The 23,769-nt window shown below is 36.9% G+C and overlaps 1 protein-coding gene across 4 annotated transcripts in view; it reads right to left on the reverse strand.

The window, feature by feature from the left end:
* Positions 1-290: 290 nt before the first annotated feature.
* dph6 (diphthamine biosynthesis 6) overlaps positions 291-23,769 on the reverse strand; it is a 52,767-nt gene continuing 29,288 nt past the window's right edge. For 2 of the 4 annotated variants that reach the window (XM_052530019.1, XM_052530015.1), the window contains 4 exons: positions 12,201-12,440; positions 11,962-11,997; positions 5,037-5,406; positions 291-514 (listed from right to left, as the gene is read on the reverse strand). In XM_052530019.1, coding sequence (XP_052385979.1) covers positions 405-514; positions 5,037-5,406; positions 11,962-11,997; positions 12,201-12,440 — 756 coding nt within the window. In that variant the 3' untranslated portion in view covers positions 291-404. The remainder of the gene's footprint in view (positions 515-5,036; positions 5,407-11,961; positions 11,998-12,200; positions 12,441-23,769) is intronic. The other 2 variants (XM_052530018.1, XM_052530016.1) reach the window with 2 other exon arrangements.

The following is a 23,769-nucleotide window of genomic DNA, read 5'->3' on the forward strand; positions in this document are numbered from 1 at the left end:
CATTTATCAAGATGCTTCTCTCTAAAGTATTTTCTTTCCTATCTATTGAGTTTATAGATACTGAATGTCTTTCCTAAGCGAAATGTGAAAGTTATGTGACATGTTTGTTTACATCTCATTTCAAGAAATCACTTTTTACATTTTTTCTTTTTTTTTCCGTTTTGAATAAACTTGTTGCTGATATTTCAGTGCATCACTACCGTACACTTTCACTGAAGGGAAAAGAAGACAATCTGTGTTTGAGAATAAAAGTCAGACATGAAGGAGAGTAAATGATGACAGAGCCATGATTTGAGTGAGTTAACCCTTTAATAAAAAGACACATTTAAAACCCAGAGGTGTCTGAGCTGGACATCAGCCCCAGCAGATCTCCACAGTCACAGGAGCGGATGGGGTTCACTCCACTACACACTGAGCCAGCAGGAGAAGATCAGGACACACAGATCCGGCAGATCTTCAACAGGAACCAGAGCCACAGCAGGACCGAGTGCACCGCTCCAGCGCTGCTCCAGCCCTGCAGACACAAGAGCACAGGGTCACGCTTCACACACACTGCATCCTCACTCATTGACCTGCAGACACATGGTCAGAGCAGTGTGTTGTGTGTGTACACAGAGGAGGAGAAAATCTTTAGTTGGCCATTTGCAACAGATTAACAGCTTGTAGGATCTGCAGAAGAATTGATCGGGAAGGTCTGTAAGCGCGGGGGGAATTCAGAAGCTCTTCTGATGTTTAGTGCACGGATCCATCTCCCTGAGTCAAGGGTTCGATTCTGTGATGTTGAACTAGTCGATGTAAATACCACACGTCTCTTTATTAATCATCTGGGTAAAGAAAGTTGTGTTCAGAGTGGTGGAAATGTATAAAAAAAATCACTCGTTAAAGATCTTCACAGAAAAGACACATGAAATATGAAGGTGATTATTGTAAAAACGAAGGTAACACTGTATTTTAGGGTTACACGTTACATGTACTTACTATAGTAATAACAATAAACTGCATAAATGCATACAATTGGCCCTAAACCTAACCCTACAGTAAGCACATATAGCTAATTAATAGTATGTATAATTAAACTGCAACAAGGACACTGTAAAATAATAAATAATCTATATGTGAAATGTTCAGTGAATGAAACATCAGCAGCATCTGCTCTATCCTTCTCAACACAAGGTGCTCGACATCTCCAACTCTAATGCTTGCTAATATTTCTATTCAAAACTGAGAGAATTGGTCCTAAAACATCATGTTTTATCAAAATGTGTATATGTATGGAAAGTAAAATACAGAATACATTCTATTTTTCTATGTTTCATTTTTGTCTATTAAAAAGAGATCCTATTACACTCTCCAATCTATTTCTATTTTATCTAATTTTCTTTTTATTTAAAAAACTTGATATGAACACTAGCGCTCTACTTTATTTCAATTCTATCTAGTCATTTTCTTTATTTAAAGACTAACACTACTCTCTACTCTATTTCAATTCTATCTACTTGTAAAATAAATAGAAAGCCTTTATCTACATGTATTGTGTTGTTACTGAGACACGTTGCTCTCTCGGTGGTTTTGATCGCTTCTTGTCCTCATTTGTAAATCACTTCAGATGAAAGCGTCTGCTAAATGATTAAATGTAGCAGAACTTCTGAAACAGGTGAACACACGGCTTTGATCGGGTCACACTGCGGGTCAATGTGTGGTCAAACACAGTCACATCACCCGTTTAAAGCGAAATGAAAACGCTGCCATGTCCTCGTGCTGTTGCTACAAACCCATAATCATTGGTGAATCTCAGAAGCACAAATGAAGACGTGTGTAATCAAACCCGAGAGGTTTCTGTTTCCCACTGATTCTTCAGGTAACCAGAACTTAGAAGATCCAAAACAGAAATGTGAATCAAATCCATATTAAGCGATTTAATCCAAGTCTTGTGAGATACAATCCCTTTACATGATGAACACGTTTCATTTGCATCTAAACAGCGTACACATATGGTAAACACAGCAGTGTTTGTGTGTGTATAAAAGACTAAATTACATCTGTTCAGTTAAACTGCTGAATGGCTTCATTTATAGTCAAAAACCTCTCATTTATCTTAATTCATGTTTCAAAGATGACCCAAATTGAATGACTTTGTGTTTCACTAACCCTTTAACTGTAATGAGTGTGAATGCAGTGCGGCGATGGGACGCGGAGGTCAGTGTGTGAACTACAGAAGTGAGCGGAGGGAGGCCGGGACAGAAGCTGGACTCTCTCTTCTGACTCTTTGATTAGGAACACAAGCTCAGCACGTCACCGATGGCACGGAGAGTATCAGAGCAGCTTTCCTCTGTGGTGCTCTCCTGGACACTGCACTCTCAACAGGAGACACGGTCACCTTCACTGCCTTCACTCATGTCTGCCTTTCATGAGAGCTGTGTGTTCCTAAAGATGGATCCGCCCTCCGTTAACACTTTTACAGTCAACAGGAACCACAAACCAACTTCATGGCAGGATGAGACCCGCAAACCATTTTAGGCTGGTTTTCAAATTAATAAGAAACTTTAATATCACCGTCCTGCATCATATTTGCTGAATGAAATTCAATACTAGCTTCTTGCTTAATTTGGGTATTACTCTGTATTACTATTTTGAGTATTATTATCATTATTAGGGTTATTTTGAGCAGTTTTTTCCTCAATATTCTCACTGTATCAGACTATATGAGCTGTAAAAGTCTGGTGGTTCAGATATGGATCTCACAACTCACAAGCAAAAACTGTTTTTTATATGAAATACACAGGAAGTAACTCTTGTGTTGCCAGGTTATGGTTTGCATATGAAGTGTTCAAACATGTAAACACAGGCTCATTTCTGCTGAGGAACATCACGCGTCAGACAGTCAGTCGCTCTCTGAGAAGTGTCTGAATGTCCAGAAGCCAAACACTCCTCCAGGAGTCAGGAGATCTGTGTGTTCAGGCTCAAGCAGAAGGGTTCATCTCTGCTCTGATGTGTGTGGAGCTGTGACCCGTGAAGCGGCTCTGGGCTTCAGGACGAGCGTGTCTGAACATATGCTCCATGCTTCACAGACGCGGAGAAATCAGCTGCTTCAGACAGATTCATGAATCATAACTCAGAGTTCAGAAGTGTTTGTCAAAACATGTCACTGCTTACAGTTTCACTCCTGTTCAATTATCTGTGAGACTAAACAGAGAGTTTAGATGCCTTATGAAAGATAATATAATAAAACAATATTCCTGAGATACTATTGTAGCTACTAATAATTTGAATCAGTTTTTAGTTAGATTTTTTAGGTTTTGTGTTTCAGTTAAAGTTTTAGTATTTGTGTTTTTTAATTGTTTTTATCAATTAACAGTTTGAATTTGTTTTCTTTTTCTTTTACAAATGTAGTAATTTTTATTGATTGCTTTTTAATTGGTTATTGCTTTAAAAATATCAATATAATTTTTGTACATTTTTATTTTGGTTTTAGTTCTAGTTATTTTAATACTTAATTTCATCAACCAGCTGAAATAAACTAAAATAGAAAAAAAAATAAACTTTATTAACAAAAGTAAAAAAATAATAAAATAAAAATGTTTTTAGTCATTTGCGAACATCGAAGTTAAACTATTGAAATAATAATTAAAAAACACTTTAAATGCAATTCATTTCAATTAACATTTGTTTTGTTTCAAGTAATGCAAATGTTTTTTTAATGGTTTTAGTTTTAAACTATAGTAAGCTAATCTAAATATAATATAGCAGGTTATCTTATATTCAGGATATCTTCAGGTTTCTGCCACTCTTTTCTTCCGTGCTGCTGGAGAATCTGTCAGTTCCTAAGAGCTTCATCACAACAGATCTGATGTGAAACCCGTCTTGAAGATCCAGATAAACCCATCTGACCTCAGATCAGATCAGACATCAGTCCAGTCCTGAAGAGTGCTTCTGTTCTCATCTCATGTCTGTTCTGCACCTCACACTATAGTTTCATTAACACCTCGTGTGTCCGGCTGATGAATGACTGAAACTGTACTCCAGAAGCGTCCCGTGAATATGAACACACTGGACATGTGTGACAGGGCTACTAATATGATCTTGATATCGGTGCCAGATTCATGATAATCTGCTTAAAGACGTTAAGAAATGTCATGAAGTTTTTGTAAAAAATTAAATAAAAATAAAAATTATATATTATATAAGAAGTTCATAAAGTTTGAGTGTGTGTGTTAGTGTGTGTTAGATATATGGGAACAGAAATGCACCTGTATGAGTTGTGTCTTATATTTCTATAAGATATTTAAGCAATATCACACCAAGCAGGAGTGTTGTTTTTCTCCAATATCAGCACGACTGCAAATGTGATATTGATTTGATACAAAAGTAAAAAAAAACGTAAGTTAATATCTGTCTTTCTCTATTTTGCCAAGAGAAATAACTGAAGAGAAATGTTGTGCATCTCTGAGCGACACGGCAGTGTTTCGTTCCTGAGTGAATCAGTGTTCTTGAACGAATCACTTTTGAATGAATCTGTGTGTGTGCACTCATATGATCCATCAACACATAATTAACTGTCTCTTCTAAAAGTCTATAAGACTTATATAATATAAGAGTTTATAATCCATAATAACACTTCCTCCAGTGAGAAAGTGTTCTGGTCTGAATCAGGAGAGAAATCTGCACAGATCAAGCAGCGTTTAAACAGATCTAAACTAATCTGTGAGAGACAACAGCAGATGCACTTCTTCACTGGAGGAAGTGTTATTATGGATTATAGACTCTATGTGTTTGAGTTAAAATCATTTTAATGCTGGATGTGTTTCATCTTTTGTCTTCTCCAGATGTTCACTGATGGACTGGAGTGCTGTGGATTATTGTGATGTTTTTATCAGCTGTTGGACTATGACGGCACCCATTCACTGCAGAGCATCCATTGATGAGACACTGATGCAATGCTGCATTTCTTCAAACCTGATGAAGACACACACTCCTCCTGATCTGGGACGGTGTGAGAGCGAGTGCTGAAAACGAAAGCGTGTGGAGATGAGGTGTACCTGTGGCGATCTGTGAGGCGAGCGCGTGGTGTCTCTTGTAGAAGACTCTGGCACACAGGGCAGAGAGAGCGCTGGTCTGCTGAAGAGCGCTGTGGTATGAGGACAGCAGCTGATGGGTGACGCTCTCGGCCGCTGCGGGAGGATCGCTCACACTCACGCTGAGGGACAGAGAGGCGTATCGAGCACAGCTGGACCGCAGCAGACGGCCCTCCACGCTTCCTCCGTGGATCTGTGAGACGCTGGGATGAGACGATCTGTCTGTGGGACGGTCCTGCACAGCTGTGACGTGTAGCTCCACCGCTGCTCCTCTGGGTAACGACGGCACGACCACAACACTGCTCTCCACCCGCACCGCTGCCTCACACTCCTCCTGAGAACATGGAGAAGACGAGAGCACTGACGACTGGACATGTGTTTCATTCAAAACACTGAAGATAAAACCCAACGCTAAGTTAAGAAAATCTAAGGAAGTTACACACAGAAATGCATCGGAACGGAGAGAGCTCATTAAAACAAAAGCAAATATCTCCCAGTGTGGTCAGAAAAATAAACCTCATTCAAAGAATCTATAACTTTAAAACTTCATTTCTCAGAAAACAAGACTTCATGTCCCTGTTCATTGTGTATCTCAAGTAAACGTTTAAGAATGTTTCATTTGTGCAGTGCATGCAACATCAAATGCAATGACTTCATGAATGTGAGACTTTCTGCTTAAAGCCTTTTTTATGTGCAATGCAAAACAAAGGTGTTTGTAATGTATGATGCAATGTGTTTTTCATGAATAATTGTAACCAGTTAAAATGCATTATACAGTAATATCTGAAGGTTTGTTTGTCGTGTTTTAATGCAAGGTGTAGCAATGAATAGTAAAATATCAATATTTATCAGGTGCACACAATTATTCATAAGATCATATAATGCATTGTATATTAAAAAAGACCTTTTTAATGCATTATATATGAATGCTTTAAGTGCTTCCATCACCAAAGCTGAAATAAGACTAAGAGCCACAGATCCGAGCTGAGTCTTGTTGATTCGAGGCACGCACGGCTCATTTTACACCATCTCACCACACTGGAGAGCGATGGCTTGAAAAGTCTTCATCATCCTCCTCCTCCTCAAGGAGTTCAAATCTTTATTCTGGGCTGGCATCTGCACACGGGCCATTATCGCCTCTCAAACTCAATGCAGCGCTCAAATAACACCGTCTCATCTGCTAATGGGGGACAAATGAGTGTTTTATACAACAGCCGCTTTGTTGGGCCGTCGATAAGGGCAAAAACACTTAACCCTCTTTTCAATCGGCTGGATCAATTTTCATCCACTCACATCCCTCTCCAGCACAGCAGAATAATGACGGGTTACATACACTTTATTCTGAAATTCCCTCGAAAGCAGACGCTGAATAAATCAGAGGCGGCGTAGAGAGCCTTTTCTCCCAATTCCAGGCTCGTGACCCGACGGGCGAACGCTGCACTTACATCCAGATTAAAGCTGATTGAAGTTCAACATCGAGCCACTTTTCTGTGCGGCTGCCAGTAAACAATAGCAGCTTTAAACAGTGTGTAAAGTGTTCACTCAGACGTCTGTAACAAGCCTGAGATTAGCACTTAACAGTGCGAGGAGCCGTAATGAACGGGAGGCTGTTAATGGCCCTCGGGGGCCGTAATAAGGCTGCGCTGGGATCAGAAGGGACTCGTTCAGTGGCTTTAGAGGAGGACCTCTCAGCCCAGAGCTGAAACACAGCTTCACGGGTCACGGCCAGCCCAAAACTGATTCAGTGCCACCTCAGACCAAACCTGTGTGACACCACACTGCCAGAAGATGTTCAACATGTTTCTGAAAGAGTCTCTGCTGCTCACCACTGATGCATCAATTGATAAAAAGTAATATTGTGAAATATTATTGTAATGTAAACATCTGTTTTCTGTGTGAATCTGTGTTAAAGTGTAATGTATTTCTGTGATGCTCCGCTGTATTTTCAGCATCATTCCTCCAGTCTTCAGTGTCACATGATCTTCAGAAATCATGATAATATGATGATTTACTGATCAAGAAACATTTCTGATTATTATCAGTGTTGAACACAGTTGTGCTGCTCAATATTTCTGTGGAAAACAGTGGTAAATTTATATTTTTCAGGATTCACAGATGAATAGAATTGATTTGAAGCAGAATCTTTTGTAATATTAATAAATGTCTTTACTGTCCCCTTTGGTCAATTTAATGTGTACTTGATTAATAAAAGTATTAATTCCTACTACTTTTGTGGGAAAAAATCTTACTGAATATTTATTTCACAAACACACACACACACACACACACACACACACACAGTTTCCACAAAATAAAAAGCAGCTCAACTGTTTCCAACATTAAATAATGTATATATTAAAATAATTACTGAATTTCTGAAGCTGCTCTTCTTTTTTCACAATCTTTAGGCCTAATCAGACAGTAAAAATTATCTCTGTCTCTCTCTCAAAAAAAAAAAAAAAAAGATCAGTATTGAATATATACCAATATTTACATTTCTTAATAGAACAAAATATTTACATTTCCTACCAGCACTGAAATACCTTTAAAGAATATAAAACCAACCGATATTTTAATTTCTGGAGTAAAACAAAACTGACCAATATTTAGATTTTCAAGTCTTTCAAATCTGTGATTGATATTTAAATTTCTGACCAATATTTTAAAAGAAATATATATATATATATATATTTTTTTTTTTTTTTTGATTCCATGTCAAAACAAAATTGACCAGTATTTTAATTTCTTAATAAAAAAATAATCAAATATTTTAATTTCTTGACTGAATAAATATATAGAACAAAACATTTTATACACTTATCTCTTAACTGAAAAAAACCCACTGAATATTTAAATCTTTGATCAATATTAACATTTCTGACCGATATTTTAATTTCATAACAGAACCAAATTTACCAATATTTAAATTTCTAAATAATAATAATAATAATAATAATAATAATAGACAGAATAAATAGAACAAAACTGTACAATGTTGAAAATTACATTTCTGAGCATTATTTAAATTAACTAATAGAAAAAAACTGGCCAAAATTTGAATCTTGTACGAGAACAAAACCAACAAATGTTGAAATTTCTTAAAAGATCAAATCTGTCCAGTATTTAAATGAATCAACAGAACAAACACCAGCAGTGTTTCAGTCTCTGAATGCTCGAGTGTGGCACTGCAGCACTGATACTGAGACCAGCGCTACACAACACTATAAATACAACATAGCTAGATCTAAATGCTAAGGTCACGGGTTCGATTCCCAGGGAACATGACTGAAGGTGTAATAACGAAAGCAGAGTGCGTCGCTTTGAATAACAGTCTGCCAGATGCATAAGTGCAAATGTAATAGTTGCAGTAGGTGTGTGAGAGAGCTGATGCACCACTTCAAGAACTTTATCAAGTTGTTTTGATTGATCTGAAGTTAAATGCTCTCCACAAACAACACATCTGCTCAGCCGCCAATTAACCCCCTAAACTCCATCACACAGCCCATTACAGACATTATGAACGCTCTGTCAGAAGCACACGGCTGCGTTTCTTCTGCTTCAGCAGCTCCAGCTCTTAACTAGGCTCTGATTGCTGGATGCACGCTGAAGACACCGGTGAACACGACGACTGGTTTATCATTCATCTAAAGAAAGCTTCTCCATCATATCACACGAGTGAACAAATACAGCAGACTGTCAATGATCTGAGTGAACACAGGAGACACCACTGCTTATTAGACATCACTGCTGACAGACAGCACACACACACACGCCCATGTGCACACACACACACACACGCATGTGCACACACACATGTGCACACACACACAAGGACACCTTAACAAGGACACCTTAGTAACAAGGACACCTTAAAATAAAGTGTAACCAACATTTGATTAAGATGATAATATAAAAGCATGCATGTCATTATCACTGATATCTGAGAAGGAAATAAATGATAAAAATCACACGAGAGATAATAAGTTAGTGTGCATTAATATTCCTGTGACACTAGAGTCCTGTAATATCACACAGCTGCAGCACTGGAGCTGGGTTTACATTACAGCATGTGAACGACTGCAGCAAACGTTCACACACACATCACTTCTGAATAAATACATCATATCATAACGTGGATCCATGTCTACACTGTAATATCTGGTCCCTCAGTCTTGAACATTTCACCTTCATTTGCATTTAAACGTCAGATTCATGAAGGGTCCGGAGGTCTCAGGGATTAATTGCTTTTTTCTAATCGAGGTCTTTTAAATAAACATAAAATAATGAAACAATACAGACAGCGAGAGAAAATAATTACAACTATCTGAAAGCAAACACGTTAATAAAAGGATTGGGATAATATCAGTCTCAGGCGACACACTTCTCACACCGCGGCTTTGCTCAGTTTAGTTTATCTGTCACTTCTTCTGAATGGATGGTACAAAATACACTTGAAACACAACATGCACCAACCATCTTCAGACATGCGTATTGAGAAGGGTTTATAAATCTGCGAGGAGATTGAAGGACTGCCAGTGTTTTCCCATCAACATAAAACCTCTCTGATTTGTGAAAGCAGGGCTTCACTAAGGCCAACTTAAGGATTTTTAAGACACTTTTGAAGACCAAGTAAAGAACATTTAAGGAAGACGTTAAATTGAATATACGTCAGTATGGTCTCAAAATGTAAAGATTGAATATCTGCCCATGGTTTTAGAAAAATCTACTCAATTCAAAGGAAAATAAGTTTCCAACCTCAATTCTGTTCAATTTCTCAGAAAACAAGAGTTCAACTGTTCAATAAGCATTTCAAGTAAATGCATCTTGATTTAAAGGAGACCAAACACACACAGTTTCTGCTGATCTTATGTTAATCTTGAGTACTTTAAGAGCAGAACTGCATCCTTCATATCACATATTCTGTCCTTTTTGGTCATATACATAAGGAGTAAGACATCATTTGAAGCTGTTTACTGTTAGACAACTGAAAGGTCAAACAGCAGCAACTTAAATACGAGACAAATAGACAAGAATGAATTATCATGACATCTTAAAGGGGGGGTGAAATGCTATTTCATGCATACTGAGTTTTTTACACTGTTAAAGAGAGATTCCCATGCTAAACATGGACAAAGTTTCAAAAATTAAGTTGTACATTTCTGTTCCAAAAATACTCCTTCAGGTTTGTCACAAGTTTTGGAAAGTTTTTTTCGAGTATGTCTCTGTGTGACGTTAGATGGAGCGGAATTTCCTTATATGGGTCCTGAGGCACTTCTGCCAGAAGAGCGCGCTCCCGTATAGCAGAGCACTGAGAGCACAACAGACTTCACTGATCAGAGCGAGAGCGTCGCCAAATGTCACAAAAGGAGTGTGTTTTTGGTTGCCAGGGCAAGACAACCCTGCACAGATTACCAAAAGAGAAACAGCATTAAGGGACCAGTGGATGGAGTTTATTTTTACAGAGCATCAACGGAGTTGTGCAAGTGTTTTTGTTTGCTCCCTGCATTTCGAAGATGCTTGTTTTACAAACAAGACCCAGTTTGACGACGGATTTGCGTATCGTTTATTTCTTAAGGATAATGCAGTCCCAACGGAAAAGGGTCACGATCGTGTGTTGGAACCGCAGGCAGTGAATAAAACTGCTTCAAATATCTCTGTGTTGTTAACTTAGCAATCGGCGCGTGAGCACATCAAGTAAACAACATGCGATGTTGTCATCAAACTGCACTTTCCACATGTACACCTTAAAAAAAAGAAAAAAAAGATGACTAAGTGGAACTTAGTCATTTTCCAAAACCGCTAAACAAATATATACAGTTTCAGTACATACCACATAGAGACGTCGTTGCTGCTGCTGCTCTTGTTAAATTTCAGCCTCTGGATCTGATTCTGGATCATAAATAAACGGCTGAATCTGACTGTTAGCCATGGTTTGTTTTGGATGTTTTCCCTCAAGGTAATGCAACAGCTTCCAAACGCTCTCAACACAAAAGCCTACTGACGCTCGTGATTCTTTAGCTCCGCCCACACGTCACGCCTCCAGGCGCTCGTGTTTTTCCGTGAAAAATCAGGACAGACTATCTTTCTCTTATGAATATAATAAAACAAAAGACTTTTTGGAGTTATGAAGGATGTAGTACTACTCTATAGGTACTCAAGATTAACAGGATATTGAGTGAAAACGAGCATTTCACCCCCCCTTTAAGAGTGGCAGGAAGTAAAACAACTAACAGAAGCGTGACAGTTAAAGGTGCAATAGGTGATTGTCTTCAAATTTTTTCTTTGTTATACTGAAAGAGTCTCTTGTTGAGAGTCTTTTCACATCCCGATAGCAATCATTAAGTTAAGTGGTTTAAAGGGGAGAGGTCAGGGGAAGCAGAAAATTGTGCTATAAAGCAATTTAGAAATTGCGCACACTCAAATCGTGATTATATGCCTATTTCGATTAATCGCACAATCCTACTGTCAACGTTTGTATCTGCAGACCTCTGCGCACACTGTTCGCACAGACAGAAAACATCATTAGTGCGTTCACACACGCTGTGCAGACAGAGCTAGAATGGCAGACAAACATCAACAACACGGTCTTCCTTCCTGGTATTGTAGTGCTTTTAAAGTTTTCTCGCTGGTTAATGGCACATGATGTAGCCCAGCGGTTCCCAATTCCTGTGCTTGAACACAGTTATTTATGCACATGCAGAACTAAACCACAGAAACACACGACTGAAATGTACTTTACAAAATCACCCCAAACATTCTAGAATAAATCATTCATTACAAATTTCGACTGTGTTCCTGTATTTTTAGTATCGCGATATATTGCATAAAAACTACATTTTGCAGTCAAAACATGCAGCATAAATTCAAACCATGCAGTCTTACTGTGCACCTGTTTTACAGAAATATTTCCTCTTGACAAACAACTCTGGAAAAAAAGAAACTTCTTGTTGAGTGTGTTGAGGACAGCGGGTCGTGCTAACAACCTGGCTTTCATCTCACCTGAGTGAGATCTGCACAATCACAGTCAATCAGAAGATATTTAATCTGTAATATACGGTATGTTGAGCACAATGTTGGTCAGTGAGCTTCCACTGTGTTTATGGGCTGTTAAAGCAATGACTGACTCACCTGGGCGTCCTGTAGTGCTCTGTTCCAGGCCTCTGTGACGGCCGCGGCGTGGTCACGATGGGTGATGTAGATGTGCGCCTGCAGCACGTGAGCCAGTGTGAGTTTGGAGTCCATTGCACGCAGAACCTTCTCCATGTGACTGAAGCAGAGCCGGGCCTGGAGAGCCACCGGCCCGTTCACCAGCTGCATGGAGCAGGGCACCAGAGCGATCTGTCCAGCACAGAACACCGCCTCCCGCACCTGAGACACACACAGAGAGTTACACCGCATGACACACAGGCATTACTGCTAGATCTGCACACACAACACTTCAAAGAGGCACTATTCAAACATTCAATTATGGGAGCCACACAACACCTGAATGAACATGTTAATAAATAAATAAATTAATAAATGAAATTCCAATAATTGGACTTCTGTCCTCAACATGGATTGGGGCTTTAATAAACACCAAGTTTGAACATAAGGTGGCTTATGCCACATTTCCACCGAAATAACCCAGAACATTTGTACCAGGAACTTTATCCCCCAAGACCTGTCGCTTTCTGTGTTTCCACCACGGTCTAAAGTACCGGGAAGATTAGGCAAATAGACTGGTGATGTAGTTCTGCGCGCATTTCTCAGTACACAGTGCGCTGATATTGGGCTTGCATCCTCGGTAGTTCGGACTTTGTGCATTAGACTCGGGAGTGTGATGTCCGCGTTCATTTAATTCTGCAAACAGCAGTCTACTTTGTTAACATCAGTCAGCTACTGCAATTTTCCTCACTGTATATTTAAAATAAAATGAAATATGATATCAAATACCACTGCCTCCTTTCGTTTTCATTTAAACATAATAACAGCTGCAGTAATGTTTTTAGTTCAGGGATATGTGTATATATACAGCCATTACAATGAAACTAAATATTATATACATTTTATAATATAGATAAAATGTTAGATTTACCCAAAACGAATTATATGTTATGTTTAACCACTAAAGAGACATCAGAGCCAGCGGCACACATCAGAAGGTCTATCCCAGGAGAGGCTGCTCTCTGCGGATACATGAGGACTGAGCTCCCGCTGATCGAATGGAGCTCACCGTCTCAGAGATCGGCGAAACACATTTTTAAATAGGCGCTGTCTTTATAAATAAACCACAGATTTGAGTTTTAAACAACTACATTCTCGACTGAAATACTTTTAAAATCACATTTCATGACACGATAAAACAGTAATATTTTGAAAATGTTGATCCAAATAAATGGTGGTTGAACCCAAACAATGCTGCGTGAGCTCAACCAATCAGGATGTTTAGTGCCCAAGCCCCGCCCCCGAAAGTTCTGGAACTTTGAAAAAGTGCCTTGATGTTGTTCTCTTACGCGCATTTTACAGACGTTCAAGGTTCTTCTATTTATTGTCTGTATGAAAACATTTTGTAATCAATTTTGTAATCATCTGAATTGACTGTCAATGTATTGCAAAATAAATAATATTGCACAGTTTCACACATTTTGCATGCAGCAGTGTTACCACAAGATGTTTTCCCTGCAAAACAAACAGCATGACGGTGAATCAACATTAAAACTACATTCATTTATTTAGCAGACGCTTTTATCCAAAGCAACTTACTAATGGGAAACATCAAAATCCACGTTGTCAGATTTAACACAAAGTGCAATATTCCAAAATTATATTCAAACTAATATTTCTTATGGGAAATAAAAGTTAACCAATATCTATAAACCAGACAAGCCAATGTATTATATAATATATAATATATAATATTCTATATAACATTCATAATTTTATTATAAAGCATTTGCACAATTAAAAATGACGATTTAGTTTGACTGAGACTTTCGTGAGGGTTCAGCATTTAAAATCACTAACCATTTAGTGAAAAAGAAAAGGTTTCAAGCCCTAATTTGTAGCCTATAGGTGGAAACTGCCATAAATAATAAATCTGTGATGGTTTCACCCAAATGTCGAAGCCTTACATCAAAAAAGGTGCAATTCATTAACATTATTAAAGCATTTGTGTTTGAACAGCTGAGCATCAATTAACGCGCTACACCTTCATTGTTATTTTATCACCTAGAGTCCCGTTTCACACCAGAAATGAAAGCACATGCAAATGTGCAGCTCCTACGCATTCATAACAAGCTGATAATTAGCTGAGAATCCACAGACGAACTCTCTTCTGAAGACACATAATCCTGCAGCTAAAAATACACGGGCGGAGCATCATCAGATGTGCAGGAGCGCGGTGTGCCGGAGAGGTCAGGTCTCCACCGATCAAACGGACCGCAGGTGATCAGGTGTTAATTGAAGCTCTGGTAAAGTATTTAGTGTGAGGCCTGGATGGCAGGACCGTGACCTCTGCTGCGATCACAGCTGACTCCATCAATTGGTACACACTGTGGAACGCAGCTTTAGAGCCAATTAGCATGCATGCACAGATACTGCATTTAACCAGATCACCAGAGCGCCTCTAAAGCCCTGGCCACAGGACACTGGCCGCTTTGACCTCCACATGCAGACGCCATCACTGACTGACCAGTTCAGAACGGTTTCAAACACTACTGTTAACACAGACAGGATTAGACTTCATTTTGATTTCAATGTGTAATCATATGACATGCATTGCAGTTTTATATAAGTGTTATTGACATACAATTATAGCTATATGTATATATATGTATAAAAAAAAAAAAAAAAAATATATATATATATATATATATATATATATATATATATATATATGTGTGTGTGTGTGTGTGTGTGTGTGTGTGTGTGTTTGTGTGTGTGTGTAAATATAGAAAAATATATACATGTATGTTTGTGTGTTTATATATATATAAAAAATATACTTAGTACTAGGGGTGTCCCCGACTAAGGATTTTCATCGTCGAATCGGAATTTTCGAATCTTGCCGATATTCGACTAATAGTTGAATCATATGTTTGGGGGCGAGGCAAAACACATTAACAAGAGTCAAGATAGACATTTGACTAACATCATTACTGATGTTAACACGCAGGGAAATTGTGTAACAAACACCTTGCAGATATAAACAGGGTAAATAATGTTTTATGTTTCGATGAACGGATAGCTAACACTTAACGTTGGCGAAACCATAACAATTAACAATTTTTTTATTTATTTTTTTTTCTTTTATAATAGTGCTCTGATTATAATGTTAGCTTAAAACGTTAGCAGTTAATGTTCTGCATTTCTGTTCTGAAGATGACCAGCAGAGTGAGCATTTGATTGCAAGTTTTTAATCGATGGGATTCACTCATAGATTCAACTCATAATTTAAGTACACACAAACACACACACACACACACACACACGTATGTGTGTGTATATATATATATATATCGTATTAGAAGTATATCAAGCATTCAAGGTTTAGTCATTTTGCTGTTATTTTATGTCTTTCTAAATGTTTTTATTTCAGTTTTAGTTATTTTGGAGTATCAAATTAAACTACATTTTGATGTGTTTTTGTAATTTATATTAATACTAATTTATATTAGTTTTTTTTCATGTTTTGTTTTAAGATAGATGAAAATGAGAAATGTTTCAAATTTATTATTCTTTTTATATTTTCCATTTTCAAGTTTTAGCTATCCTGTTTTTTTTTTTACTTTGTCTATTATTATTTATTTTTTTTTTCAGTTTTATCTGTACTTTTAATATGTTAAACTAGAAATTTAGAAATGTTTCCAATTCAATATTATTATTTTTTCAAGTTTTTAGTTTTATCAGTTTCTTTTAAATGTCTATAAAATTTTTCATTCATTTTATTATTTAGTTCATTTTGAACATCAAATTAAACTAAATGAAAATAAAAACTGTTCCCTAGGAAACTAGCTGAAATAAAATAAGTATTTATTACTATTGTTTTAATTTATTTTCAGCTAACATTTATTTCAACTAACAACATTTTCTTGTTATGGTTTTCGTTTAATTTAACTATAATAACCCTGGTGCAGTAATCACCAGCATCAGTTAGTTTGATGCTCTATAGAGTTCACTACACTGGAGAAAATCATCAAACCAAACTCACATCACTTCCTGCTATTTCCAGTTCGAGACAAAACAGTCTGTACACATTTAGTCCAAACTCAGCCGGCCTGATTGATTCTCATGCAGCAGAACTAAACCAGAGGATCAGAACCTTTCTCAAAAAGTGTGATGACGTTTGGAAATTCATCTTGTTCATTTTTCAAGGAAACAGCAGACCAACAAACAGCGCTTTGCTGGAGGGAAGAAAGAGTCACATCTATTTCCATAATCATATGTGTTTCTCATGATTCCCGGCTCCTGGCTTCACTTGTCAGCTTTGATGAATCATCATCCAGCGCCCGGAGATAGCTACAAATTACCGGACGTCCGGAAGCTCTCAGCCTTCAAACGGCGATCAATCAGCGCATCATTTACCAGAAGCGGCATCGGGCCAGACCTCTGAAGCCAGACCTCTCGGCTATTAGAATATTTAAAAATAAAAAACAGGTGCGGAGCGATCAATTATTAAGAGGCTGGCTCAGGTTACCCTGCCAGGACGAGATCTGGGGAATACTATTTACATAAAATTAACAGTTCAAAAGAAGGAGTTCAGACACCAATCAAACTTGTTAATTGACTGTCAATGGTGTGTCCCTGAATAGACAACACAACTACATTATTCATCCGCGCGCTGACAAGGAAGACAGGCCAATTTGCATGGGCATCCAAAATCTGATCAACAACTACAACGGCCCATGCATTTTTAATAGAGCAGAGGGAGACGATTAATATTCATAGGGGTCAAACTACACCACCGTGTTTCGTTTAACTCTTTACGGTGTGTTTCAGGAAAGTGTCACTTTCAGACCCAGCGTTGTCTCCCATGCATCCTCAAGCTTTATTTCTTACGTGTTTCTCTGTGACGTGCCGAAAGGAAACACGCATGTAAATGCTCCTCTTCCGGCGGCAGACGTGCCAGCATTTTAATGGTGTGTGAGTGAAATCTCAGAGGTCCTGGATCTTGTTTGTTTGTGTAATGAGGTGGCAGTGGAGGTGACCTCAAGAGCTGAGCTGGGTTAAGTGACCTGCTATTGACGAACGGTCAAACTCGGTGGCTCTGGTCAAGGACACGAGAGGAAAAGCAGAAGCACCATCAGGTATGCTAATGGACACACATCCCAACTGGATCTTCATGCATAATTGATCCGGCTGAGGAATGGCACACATATAGTGAGTTCCAGACGAATACAGCAGGTGCTTTACACACACTTGTGTGATGATGGTGCTCAATTACAAACTTAAGTGAACAGTTTCTCTTTACAATTCAAGCCAATTTCCAAAACAAATTAGTGAGCTGGACTAAAATCACGAGTGTACATACATATACATATATAGTGTGTGTTTGTGGACGTGTGTGGATGAGCAGCGCGCTCACATCAGCTTCTGTCTTGATCACGTCAGGGTTATTAGTGAACGATTATCAATACTTCTCAAAACCTAAACATACTTTATTTGAACTATAACATTTCTCTTTCTGATCTTTCAACAAATCTCTGTAATGCATTGATATGAATGGCTCCTTCTCATTAAGACAACCAAACAAAATACAATAAATACATAAATAAAAACAAATATACATTTATGAGCAAATTATTTATGCATTGGTTTTATTTATGTATGGCATCATGGTATTATTAGAATGGTTTTCTTTAAATGTAAAAAAATATATATATATATTTACTGTATTAAATTAACTAGAATCCAACAGCAATCTTTCATGAAAATAAAACAATTTACAAAAAAATTCCATTTGCAAAATGCAGAAATTGAATTTGAAAAATTGGCATGAAAATAATGTCACAATGAGATTTTATATATATATATATATATATATATATATATATATATATATATATATATATATATATATATATATATATGATTAAAAACTGTTTTTGGTTTGTGACATTTTGATGACAATTACATTTTACTTCTATCTCTCTAAAGTAATGATTAAAAAATTTATATCATTCTCATTTATGTAAATCAAAAAAATAACCATATTCAGACATATATTATATTTAAAAACAACAAAATGACTAAAACTTCAACTAAAATGACCATGCAAACAGAAAACATGAAGAAAAGCCCCGAGCCGTGTCACAGACTCTGAGATGATCACACAGGAAGAGAGCTATTGTTCTGTTATTAGTTTGAGACCAGACATCTGATGACATCTGAACAGCAGATCAGAGAGCGCTCTGTCTCGCCGTCAGCAGGCAAAGGCACGGCTCTCGACCTCTGCGTCTGTGACAAATTGGTTGTGAGGCTTTTTTGACTGATGCACATCCCGCAAAACCCGGTGACCTGCCCGCGGGAACATGCCAGGCCCCGCCACGCGCCGCTCGATCAAACAGCATCTTTCCAGGACAATGCAAATTATGACAAATTCCATCACCCCGCATTATGCGCTTTCCGGCTAATCTGCCTAATGCCAGGGAAGGCCGAGGGGCGTGATGTCTGTCCTCATCCCGTCTCCAGCGGGATCTGATGGGGTCCGGTCTGTGTCTCCTCACACGAGCGCAGCTTCAGATCCGCTCAAGAGAGGGCAGTGTGACTTCATCAAACAGCAGCCCACCATCAGACACCAAGCACTCGGATCACGTGTCTGTGTTTCCAGATCACGACTGCATCTCAAAGCTTCCCGAGTGTCTTCTAGAACAACAGCTCAACTATTTGTGCCAGGTTTATGTTCCCCCCTTTAATTTGATTATTTTATAGTACACATTTTTGTTAAATGCTATTTGTACTATTTTGTTACATGTGGATGGATAATTATAGGGCACACAAAACCTGTCAGATCATGCACATGTATTTTAATAAAGAAAATCAATTATATTATGGAATAATAATAAAACAAAAACCTTCATAGGGCAAATGATTTCTAAATCATGGCATTATTTAATTTATTCAGATTTAAATATATAATTTTTTTTTACTGTATTTCATTAACAATAATCAAAAATGAATATTTAATGAAAATAATCATAAGCAATAGTGAGGAGTGGTTTTAGTTATTTTTTTTCTGTTAATTGGCGTGAATATAATGTCATAGGGAAAGAACAGGATTTAAATATGAATTTTTAAGTTTTCATGAAGAAAATGAATTATATTTTAGGACTATTTGACTTTTTTGAATTTCCCCAGCAAACATTAATTATTAAGATATCATGGCATTAGTTTATTTACAAGTAAAAAAAAAAACAAAAAAACATTTATTACAAAAACTAATGTATTACATTAACAAGAATCATAATAGGACTCTTTAATGAAAATAATAAAATATGAAACCTGAAGAGAGTCTTTTTATATTTCAGTTAATTAGCATGCAAATAATAATAAGATTGGAAAAATTTAACAGAAAAAATAAATATATAACAGGATCTAAATTTGTCAGGTTCTAAAACAAGCTTATTATGAATAATGAATCTGCATAAGAGTAAAGATGCTGCAGCTCCAAACAGACCCGAGTCTAGTGTTCATCTACAACACTTCTCTATCTGTGGAACGGCTGAAACTCCAACGAGGCGCTCTGAGACATTAACCACAGCACGAGAGGCCAGGAGTAAATGAAACATAAAGGTTAATCTGAATGAGCCACGACTCTGGTTCACAAACGCAGACGCTGCAGCAGGAGAAGCTCTGACCCGCGGCTCTCTGATTGTGCTGCTGTCGTCTGCGTGTCAATGTCTGTCCCGTCAAACACCAGCGTACAGGAATAGACCTCGTTACCATCCTAACTCTGGACCAGATGAAACCGGACAGCGCTCGCTGGTCTTCAGATACACCATTTATTATTCAGTTTTTACATCTGCAGCATGCAACTCAAACCTGCCCCACGTGCACAGAATCGGTGTTTGTCTAGAGAGACTGTGCTGTTTTCAGTATTTCAGATTTTACATGCCACACGCCTGTGATGAACCTCACATGATCCGGTCTCACGTTATGCACAACATAACCAGATATCATGACATCTCTCTCAAGTTATTATTTAATCTTTTTTTTAAATTAAAATGCATATTACAAACAATATAACATAAGATTACTGTTATATTAATAAGAAAATAATCTCACTCTGTGCAGAAAATAATATATTATTTAGCAAATTATTAATATATCATGGTGTTAATTTACTCTTATTTAAGTTTTTCATTTAAAATAGTTATTTATTCAGCAGTAGTAGGAAAATCTTCTGAATGACAGAATGGTCCTGAAGGGTCTAAAATCATGCTTCACTTTATCAAAGCCAAATACGATGGATTTGTTTCTTTTACATTTTGACAAGACGCATAAACTGATGTGTTTCTGTGAGAATGATGCAGACACTTGAATCTGGATTAAAGTGAAGAAGAATAGATAGATATCAAGTTTGATTCATTTCTGCATATTATTTCAATATTGAAATCTCTGTAGCATCCTACATTATTTTTGTTTTTTCCACGTTTTTTTCTCACTACTTTATTCATATGGATCATTTTCTTGCATCTGATTTAATTGTGCTGATTATTTGCAGAACGAGCCACTAGGGTCACCTGACTAATTACAACCAGTTCAGTTCAGCGCAGATTAAATGCACATAGATACTGCTGTTTTTACTTGCTATTCTTATATAGCAGCACACAACTTAATAAACATATGGCATAAAACAATAATATCAATATACAAGTAATGTGAAATAATTCTATGAATATCAAACTATTAAATCAAAATTCCTTTCCTCTAGAAATGGCTTTTCATCAGATCTCCCGATCTCTTTCCCGACTCTATGATACTGTTCTTAGTATGAAGTCCTCATTTAGTTACTCTGATGTTCTGCTTTCTCAGGTTTAAAGAGGCTTTTTCAGCCTTAAATCTAGTTGTTACTGCTATTAGCAATAGCTCCTTAACAAATTGAATCGTACCAGCTTCTTTTAAGCATGCAACCACTGTTCAAAAAGCATCTTGATCAGCATGACCTAAATGACTATAAAACCATTTCTAAATTATCTTTCATCTCAAATGTTTTGAAAATCGGTGTTTATTATAAAATCTTATCTTAAGTACTTTTAATATTTTTGACACATTTGAGTCTGGGTTTTAGGGAATCTCATAGTACTGAATCTGCCCTCTTGAAGGATACTAATGATATTTTCCTTTGCCTTGACTCTTTCCCTTGGTTCTTGCTGCATCGTAATCATGCTTGATGAAATGCAGTATTTGATACAACAGATCATGATATTGTTCATCAAAGACTTGATCAGGTAGATGGTTTCCACTGATCTGTGCTGAACTGGTTTACTTCCAACCTTAAGGACATATCTTTTTCTGTGAATTTGGGGAATTGTTTTTAATCTCCGGCTTAAATCTCATATGGTGTTCCACAGGGCTCTATTTTGTGTCCTCTCCTTTTCTTCTTATTCTGTACATAATTTATCATATAATTTCTTTGTGGACTACACTCAACTTTATATTCCTGTTAAAAACAATAACTGTTCTATGTCTAATCTGTTTATAATATGTCTTCAGGATGCTGGATGGACATTATTTTTTTACAGCTGAATAATGATAAAGCTGAAATAATGTTTTTAGGTCCAACAACTGTGTCATCTGGCATTGCCAAGCAGTTTAGCCCCCGTCATCAAATGTACACAACTGTGTTAGAAACATTGGTGCTGCGTTTGATCCTACGTTTTTAATAAGCAGATCAGTGCTGTTGTGTAAAGCAGTTTCTTTCAATTAAGATCAATGGCTAGAATCAAGAGGATGCTTTCAATGGAGGACCTTCAAACAGTAACTCATGCATTTATAACTTCAAGGTTTGATTACTGTAACTCACTGTGACAGCTCCTAGGCTATTTATTTGTTTAAATCCTCTTTGAAAACTTATTTTTATTCTGTTGAAATCTGCTTGAGGGTGTGAAATTTTATTGTCTTCATTGGGTATGTTTTTACTTTGTTTTATATTTGTTGCACAGTGATTTGGTTGCAACTCCTCTTGTCTTTAAATGTTCTTCTTTAAATAAACTAAACTATTTTTTATTGACAGAAAATATTAAGAAAAATTTAATATCATAAAACAAATTATATTTGCTTTTCTATGTATTGTTAGACATGTGCACATAATTTATATATATATATATATATATATATATATATATATAGATAGATAGATAGATAGATAGATAGATAGATAGATAGATAGATAGATAGATAGATAGATAGATAGATAGATATATTAATGTATTAGAAACATGAAATGATTCATTCAATTATTAAATGATAAAAAAATAATTCTTCCATGCATTCATTTAGTGTTTAAAACATGCCTTGATGATTTGCAGCTAGATTTAAACACTAACCTACTTGTGTCTGCAACAACATTTAGTCTCAGATGCATTTTTTTCATGTAGTCTTCATTCTATTCACAGATATCAATCGAATCAGGAGAATAATACGAGATGGCACTCCTGTGAGGTCTGATGAGGAAGTGTGATCTGTGATAGTGATGGTGATGATAGTGAGGCAGATGAGAGCAGGACAGTAGAAGAGCTCATTTATCTTCAGCTCTATTGCTGTGTGAGCTCTCTCTCTCTCTCACAGTAAGTGATCGCTGGCTCTTTTATTAGAGCTGAGAGCATCCTAGCATTGTTTGAGCGCTGGCTCTCGCCTGCAGCGCTGCATATTACTGGGGCATTATTTCATGCTTGCCTGCCTCTTTTATCAACTGCTTCTGAAGTAATGTTAATAGACTAGAAAATTGAGACATTTATGAAGTATAGGCAGTGTTTATGAAAAAATCCATAAAATATGACAAGGGTGAGGTGAGATAAAAGTGGCGCTTTAATAGATTATGGCAAAGGGAGATCACTGCGGGCGCTGATGAGCTCCTCCTCAGAGACGCTGCTCGTTTAGCTGCGCTACAAACAAACTTAACTGTTCTAATTAATCTGAACACAACACACCTCCTGCGCAGCCAAAACATTTCTGATCATTGTCAATGCTGAAAACAGATGTGCTGCCAAATATTTTTGTGGAGACTGTTCAAAAGTTTGAGGTAAATAAAAAAATTAAAAAGGATGCATTAAATTGATCAAAAGTGAAATTAAAGATACATTTTTCAAATAAATGCTTTTGAACTGTCTGTTCATCTGTGAATCCTGTAAAATAAAAATGTATCACAGTTTCCACAGAAATATTGAGCAGCACAACTGTGTTCAACACTGATAATAATCAGAAATGTTTCTGTATTATTATTGTGATTTCTGAAGATCATGTGACACTGAAGACTGGAGGAATGATGCTGAAAATACAGCGGAGCATCACAGAAATACATTACAGTTTCCTATACACTCAATTAAATTCAATGAAGAACTGTATGCATCTTCAAAAAAAAAATTAAGTTATGAGCATTTTTTTTTTTTTTATGTAATGCTTAAAAAACATAAAAAGTTTCTTGAGATAAAATAAACGTTAACTGGTACAAAATAAAAATAAACTTTTCATTAATATAAATATCAAAATATAAAAT

This window comes from Carassius gibelio, chromosome A17, assembly GCF_023724105.1.
Source record: "Carassius gibelio isolate Cgi1373 ecotype wild population from Czech Republic chromosome A17, carGib1.2-hapl.c, whole genome shotgun sequence".
NCBI classification, from domain to species: domain Eukaryota; kingdom Metazoa; phylum Chordata; class Actinopteri; order Cypriniformes; family Cyprinidae; genus Carassius; species Carassius gibelio.